Here is a 19,386-nt window from a genome sequence, read left to right as displayed (position 1 = left end):
AGGGAGTGAGACCCTGGCCACTGTCATTCCTGCCCCCTCTGCCTCTCCATGCTCTGTTCCCGAGCACCTCAGCGTCTTCAGCCGCGATTCTCCCTGCGGTTTCATCCAGTGTAGACTGCGTCTCTTCTGTGGCAGTTTCTCTTTTAGCCTCAGTGACTGTGTAATCTATTTCCAAGATATCTAATTGGGTCTTAATTTTATTGTTATCTTATGTCTCCCTGTTTTTGCTAAATACCTCCTTGATTTTCTTAATCTATTTTTGTCGGTCTCAGAGAGGAAGGGAGAGGGAGAGAGAGAAACATCTCTGATGAGAGAGAATCACTGATAGGCTGCCTCCTGCACTCCCCACACTGGGGATGGAGCCCGCAACCCAGGCATGTGCCCCGACCAGAAATCGAACCGTCACCTCCTGGTTCATAGGTCGACGCTCAACCACTGAGCCACGCCTGCCAGGCTAGTGTTCTGACCATTTAGACAGCTTCCCTCCCATCTGACTGAACAGACCCTCAAAACCCAGGACTTGGGGTGAAAGGGAGCTGATGCCCAGAGGGGAAGCCCAGAAAGGGCAGAGTCTTCAAACTTCGGGTGAAGGAAGGTAGACAAGGGACCGAATTCCAGCTCCGCTGTTTGTTCTGCGGATCCTGCTCGAAGGGCTTCAGAGACCCCTCAGCCACCAACCGGTGACCCATTTTGAAGTTCTGCTCGGAAGAGGACCCCCTGGAGAGGGGCTAGGGAGTATCCGTGGGTTTCCTCCTAATTCTCCTCCTCAGGTCATCTCTGTCCCAGTGGTGTCAATCCTGGCCCCCGGCCACCCCTTTGCTGGGCACGACCCTTTGCCAATTACATAAGCACTTCAGGTGTGACCCCAGATGTGATCTGCTTTTCCCTCTCACAAACCCAGGACTCACATAAATCTTTGTATTCTCCCATCCCACCCATGCTGGGTTCCTTTCCCCCTCTTGTTCTTCGTGAACATAAATAATCACTGGCAGCCATCCTATACCCACGCCCCCGCACATGGAGTTCGGGGCCGCAGCCAGGGGCTGGGTCAGTGAGAGAGGCGCCCTCGGCCTTCTCCCACCCACAGCATCTTGCAGATGCCTTTGTTCTGGTTGTTGGCCTCAGAGCTGGTGAAATGAGCAATGGGCCGGTGGACACCCGTCTCACCTCCGGCCTTGGCCGGCCCTACGAGCTTGGCATCCTCGCTGGGCCCAGCCCCTCTGCTGGAGCCCACGCTCCTCAGCTTCCCCCGCCCTCTCCTCTTCCCCATCTTTTAACTTCCTGCCCACCATTCCGCTGGGGCCTTGCCTAGTGACTCCTTCGCCTGATACATGAATCCAAGCAGGTGTGCTGGGCAGGAGCAGCCAGGCCTCCTTTCGTGGTCTTTGGCGCGTCACCTCCTCCTGCTGGACCTCTGTTTTCTCTCCTGTGAAACGGGAAAGTTCCCATGAGATGACGCCCGGCATTTTGGTCAGCATCGGGGCCATTTAATTAAGCTATTTTGAAAAGAAGGAAAGGTGGTGCTGGTTGTATTTGCAGTGGGACTTGACCTCTGGTCAGGAGACCGTGGTCCTTTGGGAGAGAGCCCTCCTAGAGGCCTTGCCGTTGACCTGGAGACCAGAGACCAGGAGACGGCTGAGGCCCAGCTCAGCTGGCATTGAAAACGTGTCATCTAAGTTGCTGTCTACACAAGGCTGGGCCTCCGTTTCTCCAACCTGAGACTTGAGCAGGTGAAAGCAGATGACACCTCAGGCCTCTTTCATGCTGAGAGTCCACCATCTGGTCTCTAATGTATGCTAATGACCGACAGCGTCGATGGGCCTCCTAGGTACAGTGTTCACCTCTATCACATCCCTGAAGTGCTGTTAGCCCAGGCAGCCATGTGGATTTCAGATGAAGGGGTTTGCTGCTGAGAGAGAGAGAGAGAGAGAGAGAGAGAGAGAGAGAGAGAGAGATCTCTGGCCAGGAGGCCTTTTAGTAACAGCACCATCTCCATTCTGCAGGGTGGTCCGTCTGCCCACATGACCAGAAAAGGACAGGTCATGGCAGAGAGGACTCTGCAGACCAATCTCCCCGTGTCTCGCTTCTCACTGACCTGAAAATGGTGCGAGAACGTCACACTCCCTGCTCCCTGCCTCCTGTTGTGTCTGTTGAGGTTACTATTCTGTGTCAGCGGAAGCAGGCGGGTGTGGGGAGGGTGGGAGGCCGGAGAAAGGTGTGAGCACACCTGCCCAGCTGCTCCTCCTGCAGAAACACTGCCCCACCCCCGCCCCCCTTCACAGCTCGCTCCATGGCGGCTGCCAGCGAGCATTCCCAGGGCCGGGCCCTAGCAGGGCCCCTGGGATGTCTCACACTTTCCTGCTCTGGCCTCACCCTCCCCTCCTGGTGCCGAAAACCCGCATTTACAACTGACCACCCCTCCTCCTTTTATCGTCCTGGGCACTGGGGCGCGTGGCCTGGTCTGGCGCCTACCCCTCACCCAGGGTCTCCACTCCCACAGGGACTGAGCGGTGGCATCTGGGTGGCCACTGGTGCCCACCTTGCCACCCTACCTGGGACTTTGCGGTGCTTTACCTGGTCCTACGGATCCTCAGGCTTCTTCTGCCCATTGACTGCCGTTCCCATGGCTGCAGCCCGCTGACCTCCACCCCAAACGCTCCCTCAGCCCCTCCTAGGAGGACACAAGTGCCATCGACGTTTCTCTGCACATATACACTCTGTCACCATCTAAAGTCACGGAATAGAAAGGGCAAGGGGACTTGATCAAGTTGCCTGGTTTTGGGTAAACTTGGCACAGGCGACCTTACGAAGCTAAAGTGCTTGGGGCAGGTTTTCCCCTGTTGATTTCAGCCGAGGGACCATTTCTTCCAGGGAACCTGAGGGGGCAGGGCCTCTGTCAGGCCTCCCACCTCGCAGCCCCGCCCTCCGCCTTTCACGCTAGTCATTGGCTGGTGTCTGAGACGGTGTCAGGAAACTGGTTTCTGGTTCCTCAGGGATGACAGTGCTGAAGGTGGAAGGGTCAGGCCGGGCCTTGTGGCCTTTAAACCCCGATTAAAATCTCATTCGTTGGGCCCTAGCCGGTTTGGCTCCATGAGTAGAGTGTCCGCCCTTGGACTAAACGGTCTCAAGTTCGATTCTGGTCAGAGGCACGTACCTCAGTTGCAGGCCCGGTCCCCGGCCCTGGTTGGGGCACATGCGGGAGGCAACCATTCGATGGGTCTCTCTCACATCGATGTTTCTCTCTGTCTCTCCCCCTCCCTTCCACTCTCTCTAAAAATCAATGGAAAATTTTCCCTGGGGGAGGATTAACAACAAAACAATCTTCTTCATTGGGCACAAGCAGGCCTTTCTTCTGAGCACCAGGCTCCTTCTCAGGAGGGGGTCGGGCAGATCCCTGTCCTCTGGTTGCTAAACGCCTTTGTCCTGTCTCGTTCCCAGGCCCTGAAGGACCCCACCCTGGCCGCCCGGAAGGACTTCCAGAGGGAGGCGGAGCTGCTCACCAACCTGCAGCACGAGCACATCGTCAAGTTCTATGGCGTGTGCGGCGATGGGGACCCGCTCATCATGGTGTTTGAGTACATGAAGCACGGAGACCTGAACAAGTTCCTGCGGTGAGCCCTGACCCCTCCCCCCCCCCCCCCCCAACCCCTAACCCCGAGCATCCTCTCTGGAACCAGCAGTTATATTTGTGCCTTTGAGCACATAGGTCCAGGGGTTAGACGTGAGAAGCAGCCTTCCGTTCTTCTGCATCAGCTCCTGAGCTGCTGGATTCAGGCCTTCATCCCTGCTTTGGGGCCATAGGCCTGGGGGCTCTGTCACTGGAACCAGCCACCAACAGAGTCCCCCAGTCCTAGGCCGTGTGTGTGGTCCAGGGAGTGGACTCAAGTGTCTTCCTACTCAGAGCATCACTGCTGGGAGCCTGTAGAAAATGCAAATGAACTAGCTCCACCTAGCCAATCAGAATCCTGGGGGTGGGGCCCAGGGAGCTGATTAACAAGCCCTCTTGATGCTCCTGAGCCACATGTCTGGCTTCCTCTGCTCCTGCTCACCCCTGTGTTCCCTCTGAGATCTCTGTGACGTTGGCCAGGGGATGTGATCACTTTGTGCCTCAGTTTTCTTATCTCAGAATTGAGGTGGGAGGATTAAGTGAATGAATATATCTAAGATACTTGGAGCAGTGCATGGAACAGAGTAAGGGCCATGTAAGTGTTAGTCTGGGTTTTATTAAATATTCCATATTAGACCTCTAGAACCTGGGCAACCCTAGATATAAATGAAGGCATCTAGAAGAGAAGGGTTAGTCCCTGACCCCTGGAGCACATCTGCTGTCGTCTTCGTGTGGAATCTGGATCAGTGTATCGCCCACGTCTGCACTCACACAATACATTTTGCTGTGGACAGAAATAGGCCATAGTCGGCTGAGAAGGGAGATGGCATGCACTGCCATGGAGCATTCCAGAAACCTCCTGAATTCTCTCTGCCCTTCGCTTCTCCCCGGCCCCCGCAGGGCCCACGGGCCAGACGCCATGATCCTTGTGGATGGACAGCCGCGCCAGGCGAAAGGCGAGCTGGGGCTCTCGCAGATGCTGCACATCGCCAGCCAGATCGCCTCGGGCATGGTCTACCTGGCCTCCCAGCACTTCGTGCACCGGGACCTGGCCACCCGGAACTGCCTGGTGGGGGCCAACCTGCTGGTGAAGATCGGGGACTTCGGCATGTCCCGGGACGTCTACAGCACCGACTACTACAGGGTAAGGGGCCTTTCCACGGCAGGACGCCATGGCCGAGTCCGCGCCTCGCTTACGTGTCTTCGTCATTGTCCATTAACCCCGTCACTCTGAGCACACGCAGACACAGCCACGCCCACACATGCACTCCGTGACTATCCTCTGGCCACGCCTACATCCTGGCATCTCCTCCTGCCCTCTTGGATGTTTACCTCAACCGCACCCTGACACCGAAATGCCATATGCATTGTGTTCTCACATGTATCATTAACAACACTCATTCTTTGTGCAACTATATATATATATGTGTGTGTGTATATATATATATATATATATAGATTTGCATGTATATCCGCAAGTGCGCACACAGACAAACCCGCCTGGGTGCTACCTTTCGGCACCTCCAAGTCAGGCCCCGATCCAGCCCCCCCACAGCACATTGACTTCTCTGAAATTACCTGCTGACTGCAGCTCGTTTTCCAAGGCAGTTCTTGACGAGAAGCCAGAGCCCACCGTAAAGGAGCAAAATGGTTAGTGTCGTGCTGAGCGTAGTTCTCCACGCGGCGTAGGAAAGATGAGGGGGGGAAGCGCGTTATCACTGCCAGCGCTGGAGGGGGTGCCGGTTAGGAAAAGCTCCCCGATTGGGGGAGGGGACATCACGTTCAATTGCACATCATGCGGTTGTCTACGTTATCAGGTGTCTTATTTTGCTCCCAGACTTTTTCCCCTTAGTCTTCGTGAATTATCTCCCCATGGATCCTTGAGTGGTTCTGACAGTGTTATTATTGCCAGGGAAAGTGGGCACGAGTGTCATTTAACTCAAAAAATAATGGCGGGAGGGGGTTGGGGGGAGGGAGTATAGGTGCAACCTGAGATACAGAGATGGAATAACTTCTGCAAACTGATTGCAAGTCGGTTGCCTCGAAAATATGGAAAATTTACTTCTCAGGACATTGAAGGGGCGAGGACTGGGGATGTGTGGCACAGGGAGAGGGTGGGGCAGTGTCTCTGAGGCATGGTGGCCATTTGTCTCATCTTTGTCAGGAGGGAATGACCACATTGTGAGTAAAGAGCCCAGGGTTGTCCCGTCGGCTCGAGCGTGTTGCAAGAGGCTGGGGGTTTGGCGTCTGCAGAGCAGTTCTGTCCGAACGTTCCTCCTGATGGCTTTGTCTAAGCAGGACGATAAAACCAGTCACTCAAGACCTGTCATGTTAGCCCAGGCCTAGAGAAAAACAGGATGGTTGAGAAACACTCTTTGTGGTTAGAAAGTAATTTGTTCCCGGTACAGACAGAGGCTGGCAGATGACAGAGCATCAGGAGAGGATGTGAAGCAGAAATAGACAGACAGTGGGGGGAGGGTGTGTGTCGGCAGCAAACTGGTCGGTTTCTCGAGCCACCTGCCCTGTCCACCACCACTCCCCCGCCCCAGACACAGAAAAAGGAGCAGGGAGCAGCGGTCGCCACAGACGGATGCCAGGACGGGCCTGCCGGGAGATAACCCAGCAGAGCTTTCTTTAGCTTCTAGGCCCGTGTTTTCCAGTCATTTTGAAGAGAGGCATCGATGTGGTTCCTCCGGGCCCGTGGGTCACAGATATCTCAGGTCTCGCTGGAGCTGGCACCGTTTAATTGCCTTTGCACTCCGCGTAATGGGGTTTGCTGGCCTGTCTGGCTGCGCTCGGCTGTGTTGGCGTTGATAAAAGCAAGGGGCGGCTCGTTGTTGTTCTGTGCGAGGAAGAGGTTTGATTATGCCGGGCTGGTCTCTGCCGGCTTCACCGGGGCCTTGGGAAACAGCATCTGACCAGGACGTGTGCACAGTCGGCTTGCAGACTTGCCTCCAGGAATGCACTTAGTATTTCTCGATTCCGATTTCAAAGAGGAGAAAAAATCACATCTTCAAGTGATACCGCTGCGCCCTTGCTTTAACAACTGCGCACTGCTGCTCTCTCCTCCTGGGAGAGCGCCAAGGAGTAAATCCGTCTCATTTCCGTGAGCACCAGGGCAGACTGGAATTAAGGAATGGGGAGCCAGGCAGGGGCTGGGGGCGGGGGGGGGGGGGGGGGGGGCGCTGTCCACGTGCCAGGCATCCACAGTGCCTTTGTCATGCAGGCCACGCCAGGTGTCAGCTGAGGCCAGCCGGCTCAAAAATGCGCCTTCGGTCCCCAGGAAGTATGAAGTCGGAACGGGTAGCTGTTGCAGTACGAACTCGGGGCGCCCCTGGAAAGCTGCACAGTCCGCTGATGGAGGGCGGGCACTAGACTGTCCACATTCAAAGAGCAGCTTGTATCCCAACTTCATGTTCAGGTGCTCACGAGGCGCTAATGTATGCATAGCCCCTCCCCCTCAGGGAAAAGAGTAAGGAAGCCATTGGCCAGCGGTCATGTCAGTAATGCACCCGGAAGTCCTGTTATCCCATTGGAAGGCATCAGGGAGACAGGGGCATTCTGCATCTGAGCCTGATTTGACCTGTGCTTACATCCCAACCCCACCGTCAGCAGCCATGGGACCTTGTGCCCCTTCCTCACCTGTTTCATTTTCCCATTTTACAAACAAGGACAAACATAGCCTCTCAGAGTCGTTTCGATGTTAAGCAAGTTCCTTAGCGCTAGGATCCTGGAACACACTCCTTCCTGGATAAATTATTACGTATATTATATTCCTTAGTCCCCTGCACACCCAGACAGGAGAACCCCAGGGACAGTCTCATTTCCAGAGGTCATTCCTGAGTCGGAGAGAGGAATCTCCGGACGCTGGGAAATAAACGGGTCACACAGCTGCCCCAAAGGGGTAGGGCCTTGAAGGTGACCACCTCTAGAAAGGTTCCTTCCCAGGCTTTCATCTTAGACAGAAACACTGGGGTGTCGCGCTCGCCTGTGCTGGTCAGTGTTTACAGGGTCCTGTCATGGATCTCCGAGCTATGCCCGTGCCCGGTGACTTAGGAAAGATGTGTTTGCTCCATGTCCCAGCCGACGCCCTGGGAGAGCAGTGATTTGTTAGATGAGAGGGCCAGACGCTGAGGGCTCTCTGCAAGCGGACCCGGGACCGGCCTGCTCCTCTCTGCTACCGTAGGGTCTGGAGTCTGTCGGGCCTAGGAGCTTGCTGGTTTCTGGTGACTAATACAGCTAAATGCTGAGAGTTCAGGTGTGTGTGTGTGTGTGTGTGTGTGTGTGTGTGTGTGTAGGCACATGTGTGTCTGTGTTATCTGTACTCACCTGCCCAGGGCAGATTCCACACTGTGTATAGGAGGGCAGGGGAGAGGTAGAGATAAACTCCACCTTATGTTCTTCCTTTTTCATTTTTAATTTCTTGGAACAAACAGGCACCATCTGGCTCAGGCATGGGCGGTATGCAAACAGTTCTCTAAGGTGAGCTGCCTCATTTCCTGCTACACGTTCAGAGAGGGACGCACACATCTCTGCCTCGGGATGCAGAGCCCTGTGTTCCCTCCTCGAAAGGCCGCGTCCCACGGCATACCTTCCTCCCACGGGCCGCCGACGCGATGCTTCTGAGCTCGCCTCAGACCGGCGCTGGCAGGGTGCTTGGCGCCTTGATGCCCTTCTCAGAACGTGAGACAGCACTCAGAGACTGCAGTGCAGTGCAAATCTGGAATTAAAGAGAGCCTCGAGCCCGGCTGGTGTGGTTGAGTGTCGACCTATGAACTAGGAGGTCATGGTTTGATTCCTGGTGAGGGCACTTGTTTGTGTTGAGGGCTCAATCCCCGATGGGGGGCGTGCAGGAGGCACCTGATCAATGATTCTCTCTCATCATCAATGTTTCTCTCTCTCTCTCTCTCTCTCTCCCTCTCCCTTTCTCTCTGAAATCAATTTTTAAAAAGAACACTTTTTTTTTTAAAGAAAGCTTCAAGAGTTCGGAAGAGGAGAGGTTGGGATTCCAGAAGAGAAATATTTTCAGAGGGAGGGAGGCCGTGCGCTCAGATCCAGGAGGAATGGGCTTGAGGGGCTCAGTACTCTGATCTGACTTGTCTGAAGGGTGGGGGCTGCCTTCTGTCCACTCTCCTCTCCTCTGTCCAGAGCACAGAGCCTAGGACGCGTAGACACCCTGTGAAAATGTGGATGAGGCAGGGAGCAGATTAGGCCCGAGCAAGAGCAGCCTGGACAGGCAAAGAGATCCCTCCCCCTCTTTCAGTTGTCATCTTTGCGGGCGATGTAGGGATCCATGGCCTAGGCAGTGATGGTGAACCTATGACACGCGTGTCAGAGGTGACACGCAAACTCATTTTTTTCGTTGATTTTTCTTTGTTAAATGGCATTTAAATCTATAAAATAAATATCAAAAATATCAATCTTTGTTTTACTACGGTTGCAAATATCAAAAAATCTCTATATGTGTCACAGCACCAGAGTTAAGTTAGGGTTTTTCAAAATGCTGACACGCCGAGCTCAAAAGGTTCGCCATCACTGTCCTAGGCAATATCTGGGACCGTGTCCAGAGGAGGCAGGGAGGGTGGTCTGAGTCAGGAGTTACTCAGTTAAAGTCGGAGTGGAGTCAAAATACAGCCAAGTGTCCAGGAGACGAGGAGGGGACCTAGGTCAAGTCCAGGCCAACACAGGTGGGGGATCTAAGGCAGGTCTGGCAGCCGATAGCAAGGCCCTGGGTCCTCATGGGGGACTGCAGGTCACAGTTCCCGGAAACTCCTGGGCGAGGGGACAGCGGTACCGGCAGGGTGTGGGAATCCTTCGGAGCCAGCTGATCTGGCTGATAGAATGTTTGATTTTGTGGATGTCAGGCTCCCCCGTGGCAGCGATGCAGGTGCAGACTCTTGAGCCCACACTGCCTGGGTGTGCATCCCAGCTCCTGTAATTCCTGACCGGATGACCTTGGGCAACTTACTGAACCTTTCTGTGCCCCCAGCTGTAAAATGGGGCCACAGCCCCTAAGCACCTGCACTTGCTGTAAGGATCAAGTGTTCATCAACGTGAAGTTCTTAGGGAAACAAATGCTCAAGAAATATTAACTATCATTGGAGCTAAAATGCAGCGGTCTCCCCCAGTTCCATCGTGGGAACAGCACTCACATAAGTGCATGCGTGGCGGTGGGCCGGCGGTCTGCCCTCACAGGTACATGCCACCATACAGAATGGCTGCGACACAAATGGAAGCCTGTTTCTAGGCCTTTCCGGGTCGTGTCACAGTGTGAGCAGGTGACCCTCCGCCGTGCGGGCACCCAAGCTGACGGCGCTCGACCCTCTCCTCTGTGTGGGGTCCTCGGTCACCCTGGGCGCCCATCCCCATTCCAGTCACCTGGGCGGGGCCTCAGGCGTGTGTTCACGGGCCTGACCCGGCGGTGAGGCCTGTCCCTTCTCCTCACCGCAAGCACCTGGGCACGCGCCTGGCCCCGTGATCTGTGAGGCGGGCTGAGGAATGGAGTGTGGCCGTGCCCCCGGGGGATGGGAATGAGCAGCGGGCACCCTCTGCCACAGGGTGGGTGGAGGAAACCCCTCACTCTCCCACTCCTTTCCAGCAGTGCGTCATCCTCCGGTGTCTGATGTCATATCAGCAGAGTGAGGACAGTTCACTGTCTGTGATAGAGCGAAGGCTAGGAGGCCAGGGGAGGCCTCGAAACTCCTGGATTCGCAGTCCCTAAACCATGCATTTGCTCTTTTCATATATATATCAGAGAAGAAGGGAGAGAGAGAGAGAGAAACATCAATGATGAGAGCGAATCATGGATCGGCTGCCTCCTGCAGGCCCCCTACTGGGGATGGAGCCCGCAACCCGGGTATGTGCCCTGACCGGGAATGGAACCGTGACCTCCTGGTTCCTAGGTTGACACAACCACTGAGCCACGCCGGCTGGGCCATTTCTTCAGCTGTGGGAGAGGGTGCCTGGTGCTGACCAGAGACACAGCCACGAAGCAGACACCCAGGCAGGCTCAGAGCTTCAGCTTCCTGGGCATCTGCTGCAGGGCTCGGTGCCACACTGCTCGCATGTCGAGTGAAGTTTGCAAAACCCCGTAAGTGCTAAGCCCTGTGAAGCTGCACACGCTGCAGAGGGGAGCAACGCGGAGAGAGGTGTGGAGGACAGTCTGTGCTAATTATAGGATCACATTCTTGCTTCCTCGACTAAAGCCGGAGGATTTGCACACTGATTACCTACACAATAGCAGACGTTTTGGAACGCGGGTCTGCGGAGGGACAGGACCGCTCTTTAGGGCACCTGGTCGCATCGCCCGCTCTGTGTCCATGTGGCCAATTAGCGGCTTCCCTTTCATCTGTCAGGCCTGGAGCTTGGACGCAGCTTCTGTGGTCTCTCTCAGGCTCTGCCTTCTGTGGGGCTGAGTTCCCTGTGGGATGATAAGTGAGCAGAGGCTTGATTTCCTCAGGAGGAGCCAGGGCGAGAGTTCGAGAACACACCCGAGGCCGCCTCCGGATTCGGCACTTCTGTGTTGCCCCAGACCCAGCTGGTCAGATCCCAGCCCCTCCTCTCCTCTGGGTAAAGCAAGCAACAGCCTCCAGTTGGAAAGTGGCTCTTCCCACAATCTGTCGATCCAGTCCAGCGACGGAAGTTCGCTTTTCTGCTCTTCCTCCTTCGTCTCCTTTGAGCCATTCAGGGTAATTGGCCAAATACAGCCGGTGGGGCGGAAGAATTACTGGGTAGACTTCCTTGATACTTTCTTCAGTGATGTGAATTACCTGGCTTCCTCCATCTACCTCAGTCCTTCCAGACCCCAGCCTGCCTGAACCAGATTATACCTTGTGTCAAAACACAGTGGCGGTGCTGGGATATCCACCTGCCATGCAGGCATTCTCTCCACAGAGTGCAGAAGGAATACGGGGTGGCATCTGGGTACTGGGCCAGGGGACACGCCGCAGTCCGGCGTGGAGGTGACCGGGAGAGGAGGTGCTGACCAGGAGGTTGATGTGCAAACAGTGGACCCTAACAGTGAGGTGAGGAAGTTACCTGGAGCGTGTCCCCCTCAGGCTTAGGGTGCGGGGCCAGTCGCTCTGACTTGGGTCGTCATGGGAGGCCTGTCACCGGTGTCCCTATAAATGAGGCTGTGTGTGAGGACACGCCATCGGGCAGTGGCACGTAGGATGGGAACCGAGGCCTCGAAGGTGAAGGCCGGCCATGACCAGGGTCCCGGGAAGAGGCGACGAGGCCCCTGCTGCCCTGTCGGCGTGGAGTGTGGAGGGGAAGCCTGGGAAGGTGACCCCAGGCCAGGGCCTACGTGCTCAGAGCCTCTTCGGTTTGGGATTGTAACCGTGAAAGGGAGTACCAGTGACATGGAGGGGCAGGATGGGTTTTCTACAAATGCACCTTTTAGGCCACGTTCTGCGTCCCTTGAGTGTTCGAGACAGATGAACAAATGCCACGTCATTCCATTCGAAAGAAACATGAGGCTGGAAAGGGTCTTAAATGTCATCTGCTTCACCCCTGTGGCCCCAGGCAGCACAGCATCGAAACCACCCCGGACAGATGGCTCGCTCGCTCTGCTCGGTGCGTCTCGGGGGATTCCGCAGGCTCCCCTGCCCCTTCCAGCTGGGACCAAGGGGAGATGTTAGCAGTGAGAGGTTTGTCTTTCCCTTTGTGATTTGTAACGCCCCTCCGAAGCGGGAAGTTCTCAGTTATGTCTAGCCAGTGTCCCACCAGCTGCAGGCACGTCTCTTTCATCCTCTGTCCTAAGTGGCGATGAACATGATGGATGTGGCACGACCGACATTCTAGCACTCAGGAAAACCAAGGCAGCTCAGTGAGACCAGGGTGGCCTCCTGCACTTCATAGTAATTGGTTGTATTTTATTCATGGGCTGTAGCTTTACTGGTAGGGAAACAATGGAATAAAAACATCTCGTCCCTTGCCCAGCCAAAAGTCATACCCTCTTTCTGAAAGTAGTTTCCAGTAGTCTCTTTTTTTACAAAAAGATTTTTGTTATTGATTTCAGAGAGGAGGGGAAAGGGGGAAAGAGATAGAAACATCAACAATGAGAGAATCGTGGATCAGCTGCCTCCTGAAAGCCCCCTACTGGGGATCGAGCTTGCAACCCCGGGCATGTGCCTGGACTGGGAATCGAACCGCAACCTCCTGGTTCATAGGTCGATGCTCAACCACTGAGCCACACCGGCCAGATTCCAGCAGTCTCTTACACATGATTTTATCTCCCTGCCATTTTGAAATCTGGTTGTTTTTTTTGGCAATGATGATGGCGCAGGCACCATCTCCACGAGGACAGATACTGGGGAAGAAGACAGGGAGATGCCCCAGGGGAAAAGCTCAAGAACTCGAGGCGTGTGTGCACTGGAGCTCATCCCCAGAAAGGAGGGGAGCAGCAGGCGGTGGGAGGCCATCGCATGGCGGGTCGATTGACTCCCTTCCTCTGGCTGCTGGGGAGGGCGGGACAGAGCGCACCTTCGCACCTGGCAGTGCCCTGTATTACACCGCACACCCTGTTTGGGTCCCTCAAGTGGAAAAGGCTTTTATTTATTCCGAGGGAACCTGAGTCTATAACATATACAGATACATAAATTTCCATACAAATATCTTCTTTACCGGCTGTAATTAAGATATTTGCATGTAAAGAGAGCAGTGTGTTCCCTCACTTCCTCCTGGTAGGGAATTATATTTCTTCCCTCATCCTGGAAACCCAGGTCCTTGGTCTGTCTGGAGCAAGAGGCGGAGGGCCGGGTCAGTATAGCATCAGAAAATTTTTTTTCTGGTTTAGCTAATCCCACAGGACAGTTAGAGGCGGGGAGGCGAAGAGCCTGAGAGAGTGGGCAGAACACCCACTAATTCTGGACACAGGGAGATAAGATAGTCTTTGAATCCTGAGCTCCCGTTCATGTGCTATTGTGACCGTAGGACATTTTCTTAAATGCTCTCAACTTTAGATCCTCATCTGAAAAGAGAGAGAGAGAGAGAGAGAGAGAGAGAGAGAGAGAGAGAGAGAAAAGAACACATTTTTTTTGTGTGGTGCAGATTAAATCAGATAATGTATGCAAATTGCCTGGTATCTATTAGGCACTCCATAGATGGTAATTATTATTCTTTGTAAGTGAATAAGGTAGAAATTATATGTAAGAAATTTTAAGTGATTTGAAGTTACAAGCCAAGGCGTTGCCCAGGATGGTCTTTGGTGCTGGATACTCCCGCTGAAGGGAGACGAGCCCACGCAGGACTCGGGGGAATAAAAAACAAAGCCCCTCACACTCAGGTTGGTCTGTCCAAGGCCCAGCAGGAAGGAGAGGGTGCCTGGAGCTGGTCCGAGACAGAGCCTGCTCACTGTGGAACTGATGGGTCCAACCAGGGGCTCCCTGTGGTGCCTGGAGCCGAGGAATTCTCCCACAGACAAATGCCTTCAGTGTTAGATCCGTTCTCCAGGTCTTCTTACTGCAGAGGAAGGCTTCAGGGTCATGCCCCTAGAGGTTTGGGGTAGAGGCAAGGCCGGCTTAAGGTCTTCCTCCCTCCTTCCTCTCTCCTGTCCCAAGCAAGAGGATGGCCACCGCTCATTCCTGTGCCTAACGTGAGACAACGATACTCGAGAGCTGCGTGAACTGTTGGCTTGGGTGCTGTTGGTTTTACCACCACCACCACCACCACCACCACCAGTGTGGTCCTCTTATTAAATGATCATGCACATTCTGGAAAAAATGAGTCAAGTTCCTCAAGGTCCCAAAGTAGATTGGCAGGGTGGTCAGTATGCCATCCCTCCCACCAGGCAGTTACCATGACGACCTTGGCTACCTCTTCCCCCATTGGGTTATGCTCTTCAGCGTCTATAGCTGGGATGGACCTTTGATTTGTGGCCCAGTTTGTTCTTGAAGTTGGTCATGTCCTTACCCAATGGGTCCATCCCCAACTTCCTGGTCTTTGTATTCATTCATTCATTCATTCATTCATTCAAGTCTTGGAGTCATTGGGTATGTGCATGTCCTTTAGCTTTCTACAGCATACACAAAGGAATCCGTTATGTTTTCATCACAGTGATTTTTCACATAAAAAGTGCTTCGTAAAAATACTTAACTGTCTGATCTTCTGTCAGATGTCTGTAATGAGTAAGGAATAATGCCCCCACTGGCATAGGCATTTTTACATGGATCCTCCTAGGTTCCCCCTTGCCAGACACCAGTGGTCAGCATGTGGGGACTCGGGGTAGGTCTGTCTGACAGATGCAATGCTGTCAGCTAAGGGGACATCCCTGGGCCTGATTCCCCATCAAAGGCCCAAACATCTACTTACCCGGGATGAGGCCTGAGGGAATAACCCATAATTAAAACACCCTGAGCACTGCGTATTAATGCACTCGGGACCAGATGTGCGAAGGCCATCTGACCAAAGCGTCACTCCCAGGGAGCGGCCTGTGTGGGTCCCGCTCATCTCCAGATGGTTCCGATGGCCAGTGCCATCAGCTAAGACAGACTCACCTGCCCATCTGATGCCAGGGTTTCCTTAGCCTCCCAGCAGGTTCAGAAACACTCCAGAACTTTTACTAAACCCCCCTCTCTCCCGTGACCCAAGCCAGCTGGGGACAGGCATTGTCGTCATCCAACCCCATGACTACCTTTTTCCAGGCCCCCGGGACCGGCCAGTGCCCTGAAAGACAGAGACCCTCTGGGGGCCTGTCCTCCGTCACTCGGCCTGTGACTGGGCCCAGCAGCCGCCCCTTCCTCCCAGGGTGGCAGCACGGGAAAGTGCAGGCGAGAGAGGCAGTGCCCGAGGCAGGTACCTCCGTCACGTGACATATAACGGAGTACCCAGTGAGACAGCGGGTTCTCCACCCCAGGGACCTTCCAGGAACCCATCTGACCGCATTTCAGAGCTGCACGGAGATGCACTGAGAGCGTGTGGTTGACATCAACGTTTCGCTTTATTTTCAGTTCTGAGATCCTCAGAGTCAGCTCTGCAACAGAAAGTGCTTAGGTGGGTGCCGAGGGGAAGCGTGATGGGGGAGCAGTTGCTGTGCAGGGTGAGGAGCTGTGACAAGGACATATCCCCGCGATGCTCTGAAGCACCGGGCCAGACTCACCCTCTCCACGTCTGCGCGGGGACAGGCCTGCGTTCTCTCCCACTTCCCTCCCGCCTCACCCTCTGCCGCCTGCCTGCCGCCAGCTCACCTCCCTGTGACTGTTCGTCTCCCTCCTCTCTCCTCTGAAATCCACCATCTCTTCTCCATTAAAGAAACATCTTCCTTTGACCTTCCTGCCCCTTTGTGTCCTTGACTGCTGAAATGGGACGTTTTCCACTTCTGTCTTAATTTGGGGGCCTCTGATCCTACCACTTCATTGACTCTGCTTTTTTGGGGTCACTAATGAGCTCATCCTGGCAAAATTCAAATGACTTTCCTCTCGAAAGTCAAATCCTCCTTTGAGCTGTCCTCTCTCCCACCTCTGCCCTCCCCACCGCGTGACCTCCGTGTTCCACGCTCAGTCAGCCTTGCCCACAGCTCATCCCCCTTCCGGGCAGTTTCTTACCTCTTCCCCTCCTCTCGTTTAACGTCAAGGGGCCGCTGTGTCAGACAGCTACTTGGGGAGCCTCACACACTCGCCTGGTTATAACGCTTTTATGCAGAAGCTGTTTGAATGTAAGTTTTAGCCTCCACCTCCCTTCTCTCTGATCCCTTCATCAGTAGGTCTCCCCTGGAGAGATCAGCAGCCACCAGAACGTGGCTCGCTGGAGATAAGACTCAGCTCAACCATCTCCTGCTTCTCAGACACGCACATCATTAAACATCCTTGGGAGGTTCCCTGAAGGGCGAAGGGCGGTCAACCTTGGACCTACCCCCACCCCCCACCATCCCCTGGGCCTAATTCCTCACCACACCCTGCGGTGCTTCTTTTAAAAAAAAATTTTTTTTTTATTGATTTCAGAGAGGAAGGGGGAGGGAGAGAGAGATAGAAACATCAATGAAGAGAGAGAATCAGGGATCGGCTGCCTCCTGCATGCCCCCTACTGGGGATGGAGCCCGCAGCCTGGGCATGTGCCCTGACCAGGAATCGAACCGTGACCTCCTGGCTCATAGGTCCACGCTCAACCCCTGAGCCAGCCACACTGGCCAGGCCTGCTGTGCCTTTTAACACACCTCAGCATCACTTCTTCTTTGCACGTGGTCAGGAACGGCCGTGACATGCACCCCGATCAGGCCAGGCTCAGAGCCTACTTCTCCAGGCCCCTAGGCTCCCCACCATTCCTCCTGCTGGTGTAAGAGCCTTGAGCGGATCTTCTCCTCTCCCCTCCCAAGCACCCTGCCACTCTCCTTCCAGACCCCACCCGCTAGAGGCCCCTCAGTGCCACCCCAGCCAGTCTGGGCCCCGGTCCACGATGGCGCTTGCTCATTTCCACTGTCATCTGAGGCCTTCCGCATGCATTCGCCAGGGCTGCCCGTGGCTTACACAACGGAAACTCATTTATCACCGTTTGGAGGCTGACGTTGGAGGCCAAGGTGCCAGCAGAGTGGGTTTCTCCTGAGGCCTCCCTCCTTGACTTGCAGGCGGCCACCTTCCCCCTGAGCTCCCCCAGGGTCTTCCCTCTGTAGATGGCTGGGTCCTAGTTTCCTCCTCTGTGAAGGACACCAGTCATACTGGATTGGGGCTCACCCGTAGGACCTCGTTTTACCTCGATGACCTCTTCCAAGACCCTGCGTCCCTGGACAGTCACATGTCAGTGCTGGAAGTGAGGACGTCCGTGTAGTATATTAAGGGAGGGGAACATACTCCATCACGTCTTCTGGTCCCAACTACCCATCTGTTCTCTCTTCCCTTTCCCTCCTGTCCTTTCTCCATCTGCTCCCCACCCCCATGGAAACCCAGCGGCCCTCCCATCGTCTCCACGCGTCTGCTCAGCATCCCTCTGTCGGCTGCACACACAGGGGTGTTGCTTCATGAGCTGCTTTCTCGGGTCATTCCGTGCTGCTCCGCCCCCGGGTGGACCGAGCGCAGGGCCGTGTCCGTTGTCTCACATGCACAGCTTGTGACCCGGCAGGTGCCGGAGGGATGTCCTTGCTCAGTGACCACCAGCCCCTCCCTAAGCGGCCCCCACCCCCTCCTCTGGCTTCTCCGAGGCCTTGGGAGGGAGCAGGTTTTTCCTGAGGGTCACGGGCCTCCTACACCTGACTCTGCTGTCGGTGTGGAGGGGGTGGGCGGAGGCTCCTCCAAGCAGGTGGCGTCCGGCCAGCTCACCTCCTTTCCAACCCGGAAGGGCGGCCGGGCAGGACATCTGGGCGGGCAGCCTGGAGGAGGTAGTGAACTTAGCCATTTTCCCACGGAGGACAGGAGGGACGAATCTTCCCTCAGCAGCTTTGGGAAGGCGCTGGTCCTCTTCCCTAAGGCGGGGAAGGTTCTAGATGAAGTCCACTTCCTTTCACAGTGGTCTCGGGCTGGGGGTCCTGTGGGAGCAGAACTGAGCCTCGGAGGGAGCGTTGGCTGCTGGTGGCTCACCAAGGCAGCGGTCGGGTGCCGTGTACCAGGAGCGGTGATGGTGTGTGTGCTGAGCCGTGGGCTGCCTCTCCGGGTGGACCCCCAAGTGAGCCCGTGGACCAGGGTTGGCGTGCTCAGCCTTTCTCCCTCGCGGGGCCAGAGAGGCGTCAGAGGTGTGGCTGGGACACACGCCATTCAGTTGACACACTGCCACCCTCCCCCTTTCTTTCTCTGTCCTTCCGTGCTGTCTTCTTCTCCTTCATCCCTCTCTTCTCTCTCCCCCTGCCCTGCTCTCTCCTGCGTTCACGGTCAGGAAGGGCCGTGCCAGAGGGGCCCGGCGAGCGTGTCGTGGCAGCGCCAGAGGCTAGCGGCACCGGCAGCTTCCACAGTGAGTCCGGGGTTCCTTTGCGGGGCCGAGGGGCGGGCAGGGCAGCCACACACAGACTGGCCGCTTGCGGGCTTTGGAGAGGAACGTCCCTGGGGGGCTGCTTCCCTCCTCTCCTTCCCGCCTCTCCCCCCGGGGGCGTCACTCAACTTCCATGGAAGTTTCCTGCCAAAGCCATCGATGTGCTTGGATGTCTCGTGGCGAAAGCATGGTGGGCGCGGGGCCGTGCCGGCTGCCAGCAGGTGCGCCCCTGGGAGAGGCCGGCGGGGCGCGGGGCTGCCAGGCTTCTGTCCACTGCGTGTGTGGAGGCGGGAGGCCCTGCATGGACCCTGGTCTGGCTGCTTTCTTGCATTGCAGGAGTGTGTGTGCCCTTGCGTTTGAGGACGCAGTGGATGCCTGCTCCGCTTTAGGGGACTAAGATAGCCCGGAGGTAGGCGAACACGTCGGAGCAAACAGAGGCCTCCCTGCTGACCCAGGTGCAGTGGGTCTAGGGGCTTCAATGTCCAGGGCAGAGCTCTCTGGCGTGGTCAGCCCCCGAGGACGTGGGGCAGGCTGTCCCCCTCCCCAGGTGGATTTCTGTGGGCGTTTCTGGCCTGGAGATGGATGTGCTGCGGAACCAGTGACGTTCCGTCCATCTCGGCTCCACCGTCAGCCCCAGTTCGAGGGCTTCCTCTCTGTGTGCTTGGGGGGCTCTTTCCCTCTGTGTGGGGAACGGTCCCCGTGGGAGAATAGAACCGCAACATTGACCTGGAAGTCCTGCCCAGGCCAGGGAGAGCCAGTCCTGCTGCCGCCCCGAGATGCGCCCCCTGCCCCCGCCGGCCACGTGCAGTCTCCATGCACAGACTGCGTGTGCGGTGGCTCGTTTGGGAGTGAGAAGCTTCCGTTTCTAACACACAACCCCGTCCTGAGGG

At 55.7% G+C, this 19,386-nt stretch overlaps 1 protein-coding gene across 3 annotated transcripts in view; it reads left to right on the top strand.

The window, feature by feature from the left end:
- The window catches only part of NTRK3 (neurotrophic receptor tyrosine kinase 3), a 215,084-nt gene that overhangs the window by 175,607 nt on the left and 20,091 nt on the right, over nt 1-19,386 (top strand). For all 3 annotated transcript variants that reach the window (XR_011469144.1, XM_070400435.1, XM_070400434.1), the window contains exons 15-16: nt 3,439-3,611; nt 4,508-4,751. Coding sequence is in view for 2 of the 3 variants with exons in the window: in XM_070400435.1 (XP_070256536.1) it covers nt 3,439-3,611; nt 4,508-4,751 (417 nt within the window). In the remaining variant the exon portion in view is untranslated. The remainder of the gene's footprint in view (nt 1-3,438; nt 3,612-4,507; nt 4,752-19,386) is intronic.

This window comes from Myotis yumanensis, unplaced genomic scaffold (assembly GCF_028538775.1).
Source record: "Myotis yumanensis isolate MYYU_CA2020_CCGP unplaced genomic scaffold, mMyoYum1.0.hap1 SCAF_20, whole genome shotgun sequence".
NCBI classification, from domain to species: domain Eukaryota; kingdom Metazoa; phylum Chordata; class Mammalia; order Chiroptera; family Vespertilionidae; genus Myotis; species Myotis yumanensis.
The sequence above is the reverse complement of the archived record's forward strand: the minus strand, read 5'-3'. Positions and strand labels throughout refer to the sequence as shown.